Source organism: Malania oleifera, chromosome 11 (genome assembly GCF_029873635.1).
Source record: "Malania oleifera isolate guangnan ecotype guangnan chromosome 11, ASM2987363v1, whole genome shotgun sequence".
NCBI classification, from domain to species: domain Eukaryota; kingdom Viridiplantae; phylum Streptophyta; class Magnoliopsida; order Santalales; family Ximeniaceae; genus Malania; species Malania oleifera.
In genome coordinates this window covers 25260622-25271368 of record NC_080427.1, presented here as the reverse complement: position 1 = coordinate 25271368, position 10747 = coordinate 25260622, and the positions used below count along the sequence as shown (strand labels likewise).

The 10747-nt window shown below is 34.5% G+C and overlaps 1 protein-coding gene across 1 annotated transcript; it reads right to left on the bottom strand.

The window, feature by feature from the left end:
* Positions 1–1761: 1761 nt before the first annotated feature.
* LOC131168625 (G-type lectin S-receptor-like serine/threonine-protein kinase CES101) lies at positions 1762–6620 on the bottom strand. Its single transcript, XM_058128208.1, has 7 exons — positions 5276–6620; positions 3569–3716; positions 3249–3460; positions 2944–3154; positions 2594–2831; positions 2344–2497; positions 1762–2188 (listed from the first exon to the last, which is right to left on the bottom strand). Exons 1-7 carry the CDS (start codon positions 6440–6442, stop codon positions 1901–1903), a joined length of 2418 nt encoding a protein of 805 aa, XP_057984191.1. The 5' UTR covers positions 6443–6620; the 3' UTR covers positions 1762–1900.
* Positions 6621–10747: the final 4127 nt, after the last annotated feature.

Here is a 10747-nt window from a genome sequence, read left to right as displayed (position 1 = left end):
AAGGGCCACTACAATTTCTATATTTTAAATGGATTAGTTAGTGACTTATACTCTCTTGCTCATCAAAAGTCTACAACTATTTCCTGAAATACTCTCATATAATATTGATGGATTGTGTAATTGCTGCCATAAAATATTAAGTGTGTATTTGCACAATTGAGAGCAATCAAAAATAGTCAATCTACTAAAAGAGGGCCATTTTATCTCTATATTTTTAATAGTGCAATAAGAGACTTACATATTAATTTTGTACAACTAAATTGTCATTCAAAAAAAGTCAAACTATATTTATGGATTTGCTAAGGTGTCTATAGTCTACGAAGACGCCGACCACATAAGTTGGGGAGCATCATGAGTCCAACTTGTTCAGGGCATTATACTTGCCTATGACCGCTTGTCTCATGCGTTTGGGATGTGTTTCTATCATGTAAATACTAGTGTTGGATTATTTTTTAGAGATAGTCTTTTTCTAAGCTAAAAAGGGGAGTATGACTCCTCAGTCATATTGATGTTTCCTAGTGCTAAAGTGAGAATAATATAGAAAACTCTTTAGGGGAGGGTGAGTGTTCATCAACTTGTAAAACTCACTAACTATTGTCAACATGTTTAGCCTACTTGCCTCCCTCGCTAGACACATATTATTAACAGACGTGTTGATAATAAATTACGTTACTTCAATATTTATTGCTTAAGTGCCACCACTTTCAGAAGTTGCTTATTATTTCTACTTATATTTGTTTGAATGACAATAAAAGTATTTTGTTGGTAAATTGTGGTAAACGCTAACCTAGCTAGTTAAATAAGAGTGCTTTAGCTAGCACCGCATGGTCCCTTCACAAAGGTGTAAAATATTCTGCCCGTGACACCCTGCTACCCAATCAATCAGGTTTGCCTCTTCATTGCAATCAGAACTTGTTGATTTTTCAAATTGGTGGGATTTTCTTTAGACGATGGGTAACCTAAGTTTAAGAAACGCAGAACTACTCCATTATTAATATTAGGGCAGTGTTTTCATGGGTTATTTGGAGGGGAAGAAATGATAAAAATTTTTAAACAAACAAATTGGAATCCAACTATCATTATTCAAGAAGCATTTTATTTGATGGCGATTGTATTTTATGTTGAAAAAAACTCTATGAAGGCTGATTTTCATATTTCAAATAATGGAAGTTCAAATTATACTCGAGATTCATAGATTTTCAATTTTTAATTCAATTATTTGCTATGACGCTGCTTTTAACCATGAAAATCGAGCTACTATAGGCATCATTTTCAGAAGAACAAATGAGGAAGTTTTTGCTATGAGAGGAATAAAACTTCTTGCAACATTTGCCTACCAAGCCGAAGCTACAGCTATTCGTAAGGCCTTGGTCCATGCTAGAAGGGAGATGATCAGCAAGGTGCTCATTCTTTCTTATGCAAGAAGGTTGGTTGATAGAATTAACAATAGGATATGCTCTTCTTGGGGGGCACAGATAGTCATGGAGGATATTTGGGCTTTAATATATCTGTCCCAAGTTTGTTGTTTTTGTTTATTAAAAGAGATTGTAATTCTCTTGCACATCATGTTGCATCATGTGCATTCGCTGCTCCTAGGAATTGTGTTAGAACTCTCCCTTTTCATCTTCTAGTTTGTAAGGATAATTTAGATCTTACCTTTGGTTAGGACGATGTACTACTTATGGTTGTTCTAATGAATCATTATTTTCAAAAAAAAAAAACAAAACAAAAATGACATATCAAAAATTAATTAATCATATAAAAAATAAAAATATATATATATATGACACTAATAGTTTGTGTCAAATGGTTAGTCATGATGTTTAAGTAATTTCCTCATGAATTGTCAACCATGTATTGGTTGGTATCCATGCATACATCCACACATGAGTTGGTAGCTTTACCTAGCGTCCAATGTTATCGATACATTATTTAGGGAAAAATTTTCTAAGTTGTTTTCCTCTGCACCTGCATCAATTAGAAATGCTGGTCTCTTTGGTCCTGGTAGCATCATGGCATCACTTGTCAACATAGAAACAACATCTGGCATGGTTGGTCTGTCCTTGGCACGGTCTTGTACACACAAGAGACCCACATGAATGCATTTCAACACTTCATTATGGCATGAATCATCTAAAGTTGGGTCCTTAAGCTCCAATGCTCTTCCATCTTTCCAACATTGCCATGCCTGAAACATAAATTCAGTTTTAGACACAATACAGTAGTAGTCATCGACAACCTGCAAACGTGTATAAATTTATTTTGACGACAGTTTCGGACAAAACCCAATATCCCTAGTTGAAAAGGGAAAAAAAAAATTCCATGACTAATAAAAATACTTACATTTCCTATCAGATTTACTGGGTGTTCTGTATGATCATGGCTTCTAATAATCTTCTTGCCGGTCACAATCTCTACCAGTAAGACTCCAAAACTGAATACATCAGTCTTCACTGAAACAATGCCTTTCATGGCATACTCAGGAGACATATAACCACTGCATTAATGAGGTAAACAATCTTCATTATTTGAGAGCGAGCTCCCACAAATATCATTAAGTTGCCTGTGGTTGTGGATGGAATATCATACTCACTATGTTCCAACAACTCGCTTTGTGTTTGCTTCAGCTTCGTTCCACTCAAATATTCTAGCTATGCCAAAATCTGATATTTTTGGATTCATGTTTTCGTCGAGTAAAATGTTGCTGGCTTTTAAATCTCTATGAATTACTTTCAGTCTTGAAAATTTGTGAAGATAAACAAGTCCTTGAGCAATCCCTTCAACAATGTTGAAGCGTGTTTTCCAATCTAATAGTTTCCTTCTGCAAGGATCTGCCTCATAGTAGATTTGTTGAGTATCAATGAGAGAAATTGCTAAATGAATGACCAGAAGATTGCTCACGCTTAATTAAACAAACAAAAGAAAATGATAATGATTGCTAACCAAAGAGAAAGAAATCTAGGCTCTTGTTCGCCATGTATTCATAGATTAGTACTTTTTCTTCTCCCTGAACGCAGCACCCTAAAAGTCTGACCAGATTTGTGTGCTGGAGCTTGGCAATGAGTATAATTTCATTCTGGAACTCCAACAGCCCTTGTCCTGAACTTTTCTCGAGTCTCTTTATCGCTACTTCTTGCCCATCGAGCAAATTTCCCTGAAACAAATGTTTAGTTTAGTGATTTCTCAACCATCCACCTTCAAGAATCTTCATATACAATTACTTGGCCAAAAAAGTCTTCTCAGTTTACCTTGTAAACAGGTCCAAATCCACCCTGGCCAAGCTTGTTTGTTGTTGAAAAGTTGTCTGTGGCAGCTGCAATGCTATCAAGGCTGAATAATCGCAACTCGTGATTTGACTTCCCAGTCTTTTCATGCTTCTTCCAAATGCCACAACAGATGGAAAGTGTTGCATTACCTCTCAACTCGTTGAACATCGTCCATTGTTCTATTCTGTTATCCCCTATTGGTATCCATGAAAGACTTGTAAATTATTTTTGCAACAAACCAAATATCATGGGAAAAAAATATTTTTCATAAGCTTTAAAATACATGTCTTGCAAGAATTCACCTTTCGCTCTAAGTTTTCTCCATTTTATGTAGCAGGCTGTGCACAGCAAGAGTGTACCAGAAGCTCCTGCTGCAATGCTTAGCCACATCCACCACTTGATCATGCTCGCTGGATTACGGCCAGCAAATTCTTTGACTTCAATCAACGTCTAGCAAGTATGTTGCACTATCATTATTGAAATTGTAAATGAATTTCGAATTCTGTATATTACTCAAAAAGTATTAGAAAAAAATGTTTATATACACATGATAATAACAGAATGTATAACTGAAAAAAATAAAATATTAACATAATAACAAATCTACAACTGAATATATATTTAGCAGATTGAATATGGGAACACTCTGTTTTGCTCACTGAAAGAATACTCTTATAAAGTTGCTGCTGCAGGTGACTGGTAATTGGTTTGCTGGTTGTTTAAACTGATAACTGAAATGCTGCTGCAGCATTGTGTGATGAAGAGGTGGAAGCTATGGCTCTGCTGGATATAGTATCTGTTAATTGCAGCATTGTGTGATGAAGAGGTGGAAGCTACTGCTCTGCTGGATATAGTATCCGTTAATAATCATTAGTATTTTCCTGAACCAGAAGTCCAAAATTATATTTGAAGGTTCTCAATTTATTTAATAGCAAGATTTTTATTTTCCTTAGATAATCAACTTTTACCAAACAGAAAACAAGGCCTGAACTACTTATACAAGCTTAATCAATGAAAACGTCAATGAAATTACACAAGCTTAATCCAAACTACTTGAAATACAAACAAAACCATCAGCCATCCTCCACCTAATTCAAGCATTCTCAAAAATGGTTCTAGTAAGCACTCCAACGTCCCTACGTGCATTTCAAAAGATCCTACTCCTCCCCTGCAACTCACAACTGATACACTGCAAGAGCTCTACCTTCCGAACTAAAGGCTCCAAACCCTTTAAATCTTTCTAGAACCCAACTTACCTCATTATCCCAATTTTCGAAGCTTTTATTTGGTTTTAGTATGTGATTTTGATGTACTAAGCATGCTATTCTGTGGTTTTAGGCTGTTCAAGAATTCTTGTTTAGTCCAAACTAAGCATTGCCGGGATCTCCAGAAAAAAGATAAACATATCTAATTAGCCTGGAAGGATTTTTAATTGTGTGAGCACGCACACACACTAGATCATTGCAATAAGTGCAGCCCCGCAGACATGGAGAGATAAGTACACCATGAATAAATTTTTTTTTAAACATCACACAATAAATATGGGCGACGAGACTAGAACCCACGACCTCTTGAGAATAAGTTCTAATATTACTACTTTATCTAAAAACTTAAGCTATTAGGTTCTGGACTAACGAGTTTTAACAATAGAAAAGTACATTTTTGAAAAAAAAATATTTATCTAAAAGATAAGTGGTCTCAAATTACTAATTATAAATACTTTTTAAAATAAGTAATTTTTTAAAAAAATTACTTTCTCAGAAAATACTTATTTTCCTTAAAAAAAATAGTTTGGAAAATTACCTTTTAAAATAAGTATTAAGTGTAAATCAAACCCTTCTTATTGATATAAGTACTTATAGAAATATTTTTATTGAAAAAATATTAATATTTTAAGACATTCCAGGCTAATAATTATGTGAACCTTGGCAATGAACATCAATCATCATGTAAGTTTGTGTCGATAGAAATTTGTGAAGCATTTTTCTTTTTGCATAAAGCAGACTCACCTGAGATTGAACAATGTAGACATCTTCCACACGACTATAGTCAGTCAAGCCCATTCCCATACCCAAAATCTCACAGCCAGTACCATCATCATTCTTGGAATTAAAAGCCACACAGGAGCAATTCTTCAAACACTTGGCCTGACAATCAATGAAACCCAGCTCATTGCTGCTTTCCATTAACTCAAACCTATGTCCATGGACGGATTCTTTCCTTCCGTCTATCCAGTCCCGAGGGCTCCTGCACGTTGGCAACTTCTGCTCCACACATCCATAATTAGTGGGATAAGTAGAACAAGAAATCACTGTGCTCAACTGCGTTTTAGTCCCATTCCCAACCAGCACTTGACCCAAAAAGTTCATCACCATCCTCGGGAAAAATATCCCTTCTCCTGCAGAGTAGTAAAAGTAGCTCTCATACCCATTCGAGACATAACTAAAATTATGCCCACCAAATGGAATCAAATACTCAAATCGGCCATTCTCCCACAACCCACTACTCCAATACACACTCTGGTGCCACCAGAGGATCAACTGGCGCGACCCTCCAGGGTCCAGACCAAGAGTAAAAACCCCTGGAGTGGGAACGTCTCTGCTCATCCATGAACTTAGCGTCCGATTTCGGCCAGTCCTCAAGTTGAATCCCAATTTCATTCCAGGCAAAAGGGTGTCCGTCGGCTCATCGAAACTTTCCCAAAACACTTGTGTTTTGTTCCCATTAGAGCCAAATTCGCCCACTACCAAATTTCCAGAGTCGAGCAGAGTAACAGTGACATTAGCACTAGTATTGCCCTGTTGTAGCTTAGGATTTAATATAAAAAGCCTGCCCCGCCCGCAAGAAACTTGCAAAGTGCCGTCCCTCGCGATCTGTAATTGGAGATCTTCGGAAGTGTCGGAGATGGGCGTGTTCCGATTGGCGACCCACACCACCTGCTTGTCCTCTGAACCTGCAACTTCGGCGTTGAGCCAGATCGCGACGTAACAGTTGGTGGAAGCGCGGGGCCTGAAGAACCCAAACTTGAATTTTCCGCCGGCGGAAACCAGTTGGTCGGAAAATCCGAGTGCATCGCCGGGGAAGAGCATGTTTCGACTGGCGGAGGAAGAAGGCGCCAGGGAGAGGAAGCTCCATGGGATGCAGAGAAGGATAAGCTTTGCCATTGCGTTGCTCATTACTCGCTAATTACCTCTTGAAAGGTGCCACTTCTCTGTGGCAATATGAGCGATTCCTATTGTATCTGAACGGATAGAAATTTCCATTTCCATGGATGTTGACTTGGAAGACTATGCGGCGGCGCAAGAATTTGAATTATCTCCGATTGTTTTTCTCCGAGTGTCAACTGTCAAATGTGGCCAACGCGGACGACTCATGCATAATAAAATAGATTGATAATTTTACATTAAATTATATAATGTTGAATTTTATTAACAATAATAAGTCATTATCGTCATGTGTTTAATTATTATACTTTGCATGTTATATTTGAAACTAATTTTCTTGGTATCATTATACTAGCATTATCTTGCCTAGGTCGATCAAGATTGTTAGAAAGTGCTCCAATCAGCATTTCGAGGGTTAGTCAACATTTTGTAAGTTGTAATTATTTATTATTTCTTGTGCGAAGTAGAAAATTTGGTGATTAGGCCCAAAACCCAAAAAACTATGTTGGTAATTGTGGTGCAGCCACTAAAACTTTTCTCCCCAAATTGTCATTTGATTAATCAAAATCTATACCATATATAAAGGTCCGAATATTATAAATTATTTTGTGAACAAAAGTATACTAATTTTTTCAAAGAAAATTAGAAACACCTAAAAATATATATATAATTTTAGATAAGTTTGTAAACAACTTACTTTTAAAAATAAGTTTTATAAGAGCAACATTCATTAAAAAGGTAAATTTTGTACCATACACAAAAGTATGGTTAATGTAAATTATTTTGTTGACACAAATATTCTTATCAAATATTATGAAAATAAGTAAATTTCTCTCTCTATATATATAGGAAGCAAATTCAATCAAAATTAGATAAAATTATTTAGTGAAAAAGTTATCAGCATATACCCAAAAAAAAAAAAAAAGTACTACAAATAATGTAAATAAATTTGTAGTCAAAAAATATTATTGTCTTTAGGAGTCCAAAAATTTTCTATAAAAAATAAATTTAATAGCATTAGATGAATCCATATCAAAAATTTTATTTTAATTATATCAAGATTTGGACCTAACAAAATATTTTTCGTTCAAAAATAAAATGAATGCTACGGTATACAAATGTTAAAAAGTATATATCCCAAAATAAAATAGGTAAATTTTTATGATGCATTTTAAAATTATTTTGAAGTGTATTTTATCATTTAGATAAATGATAATATAATTTTTTTAAAAATGAAACTACAAACCTAGAAATACCTCCAAATAATAAATTTTAAATGTAAAAAGACTCATTAATTAATCATAAGTAAACAAGAAATAACAATAATTAAGATCTTAGGTAGAAAATTATAATTTAGAAATAATAATAAAGTTCTTAATATTTTCATGGGAAGAATCCATATATTGAGATTTTTATACAACAAAAAATAATTAAAAATATACTTATTAATTTTTTTTATCTATAATGTTATATAAATATTAAAATTTAAAATTTCTCATAATTTTATTTAGAGTATGATGCCACTACTGCAGCAACCTGGAAAAGGGTCTGGAATGACGAGAAATGATAATATTGAAAGTTTGATATAATTGCCACTAACCTATTATTTTCGTAGGTGCGGTTAGTTCACCTGATTACTACTCGTTAATAGTCTCTAGACTAATCTTAAGGTCAATGAATCAGTAATCTCATCCTACATTTACCAAAATTAGGATTGAGAGTTCAGTTATGCAATGGGAAAGTACTAACACCCTTTACACACCCGTTCTACGAATGGTATCTAATGAACCATTAATTAGCTTTAAACTGAATCTAATGGTCTTTAATTAACTTCTTAAAAAATAAATAAATTTTAAAAATTTAAAAGAAAACATAAAATAAGGTGCAATTTAGGAATCCCAATAAAACCTCTAAAGGAGGAGATCTTATTAAACCCCCTCAAAACTAATATAGGTGAGGTCTGAAATACCTCTTTACCCTTTGTTTAATCATTGTGATACACTTACAAATATATATATATATATATATATATATATATATATATATAAACAATAATCAAATAAATTCATCAAATTTGATAAAAAAAAAATCTTTAAAACAATCTTATATTTTTCAAATATATTTTTTAGAATTTTCTGAAAATTTTTCAACATTTTTTTTTTCATTTTTTCATTTTTATTTTTCCATTTTTTTATTATTCGAGTCAAAATAATTCAATTAATTTTTATTTATCTTTTTTTTAATTTTTAAATATTTTTATGATTTTTTTCCATTTTAACTATTTTTTCCAAGTTTTAAAAAATAAAATTTAATTTTAAAATTAAATAAATAAACCAGCGATTTGGACGGGTCAGACGAGTTCAATTGACCTAAACCAAGTCAACAAGTCAACTCAAGTTGACCCGAGTCAAATTGAGTTTACCTGGTTGGGGAAAAGTGGTCGACCACGTGTCAATCAGTAATGGTGACATGTGGCACTCCTTTTTTTACTATATTATGTGTGTGTGTGTGTGTGTGTGTGTGTGTGTGTGTATAATTTTTTGCAGCAGGAGCAGGTATCAGTTGGTGCTGGGAATTTGACAAGGATTGCTAATGTGGCAACGATCCGGACGTCTAGAGTAAACACACGTTGGACGGCCAGAATTGCGCCACGTTGCTCCCCAATTATGCGGTCCTAGTTGTGCGACTTGTCACCGTTCATACTATGACATCCCACTAATATATGCAAAACCTTTTTTCTCTCTCTCACTTTTCTGCTTCTGCTCTTTCTCTCCCTTTATCTCTTCTCTCCCTTTCACTCCTTTTCTTTGCTTCTATTCTTCCACACAAATCTCTCTCCCTCTCTCTCTCTCTCCCTCTCTCTCTCTCTCTCTCTCTCTCTCTCTCTCTCTCTCTCTCATGAATCTCACTCTCTTTTTTTCTTATCTCTCCTTTCTCTATCTCGCTCTCTCTTTTTCTCAGTTCTCTCTTTCTTGCATGAACCTCCCTCTCAGTTCTCACTCTCTCTTTCTTTTTCTCTATTGATCTCTCTAACTATATTCCTGATTTTCTTCTTTTGCAGGCCTCAATTCAAAAATAGGAGCAGCGCGCCACAAATCCAAACCCATAAAGATGAGAACCCACCCCCCTTTTTTGATTTTTTTTCTTATTATGCGATTATTATGATTTTTCTTGAATTTTCCTGCATTTTTTTAGGATCCAAATTGAAATTGAGAGTTGATTGACAAGGGTTAGATTTAGGGTTAAGCTAGGGCATGTTTTTAGGGTTTGGTTAGGTTAGGTTTTATGGTTTGGGCTTAGTTTTTTAGTTTTAGGCTTGAGCTTCGGCTTATTGGGGCTTTGACTCATTTTGGGCTTGGGGCTATATTAAGTGTGGGCTAGGTCAAGTTGGAATTAGGTTGGGCACGGGGTTCGTGAGATTTAGGTAGAGTTTAGGCTAGATTAAGCCCAATTTAAGCTTGGATTTGAAATTAGGCCACAGACTAATTGGGGAATGGTTTTTGAAATGGGCTAAATTAAAGTTAGTCCCATTTAGGCCATGAGAGAAAGGAAATGGGCTGATTGAGCTAGGCTGGCCCAAGTCAACATTGACTTGAGTCAAAGAGTTTAGGTTAGGCTCAGGTTGGGTATTCGGGTCAGTTGACTTGGACCCAGGTTAAGTTGACTTAGGTTTTCATGTCAGATTCGAATCAAATATTTGAATTTATTTGGAATATTTTTTGGGAAAAAACTTAATTTCTATTTAAGCTTTAATTATTGAATCTTGAGTTCAAAATTTAGCATTTGCCAAATATTGAAATAAAACTTGTTGATTTGAATGCGCAGCAGAAACACATAACTTAGATCGGAACAAGTAATGCAAGCAACCAACGATGAATATATGAAACAAGCAATCAGAATGAGAATAAAGGAAAGTAATAAAATCAATGACACAACAAATTATGTGGTTTGGCAATGTGCCTACGTCCACGAGAGCAAACGACTAATTTTCACTATTAAATTGTAAAGCTTATATCATGGGTTACAAAATAATGTTTATATTCTAACCCTATACGCACACAAGGCTTAGAATAAATTTAAAACACTTTTGTAGCAATTTTCAAAGGAAATACCTCTAAATCCCCCAATCTACTAATCTCCAAATTCAAAAATTCATAACTTAGGCTGAATGAAACCGTTGAAGGTTTCAGGCAAACCGCCGACAATTAAATACCGAGACCTGTTTCTTCTGCAGACTGAAATCGTTAACAATTTGATACCGAGAGCAAACCATCATTCAAATTGTCGACCAAATAGTCAACATTTTCTTCCTATGAC

Excerpts from the sequence above, each read along its gene's own strand:
- LOC131168625 (XM_058128208.1), bottom strand. The coding sequence starts at position 6,442 with ATGAGCAACGCAATGGCAAAGCTTATCCTTCTCTGCATCCCATGGAGC. Across the intron at positions 3,717-5,275 it reads TCTACATTGTTCAATCTCAG|ACGTTGATTGAAGTCAAAGA; the intron begins GTGAGTCTGCTT and ends CATACTTGCTAG. Across the intron at positions 2,189-2,343 it reads CAGTAAATCTGATAGGAAAT|GCATGGCAATGTTGGAAAGA; the intron begins GTAAGTATTTTT and ends TTTATGTTTCAG.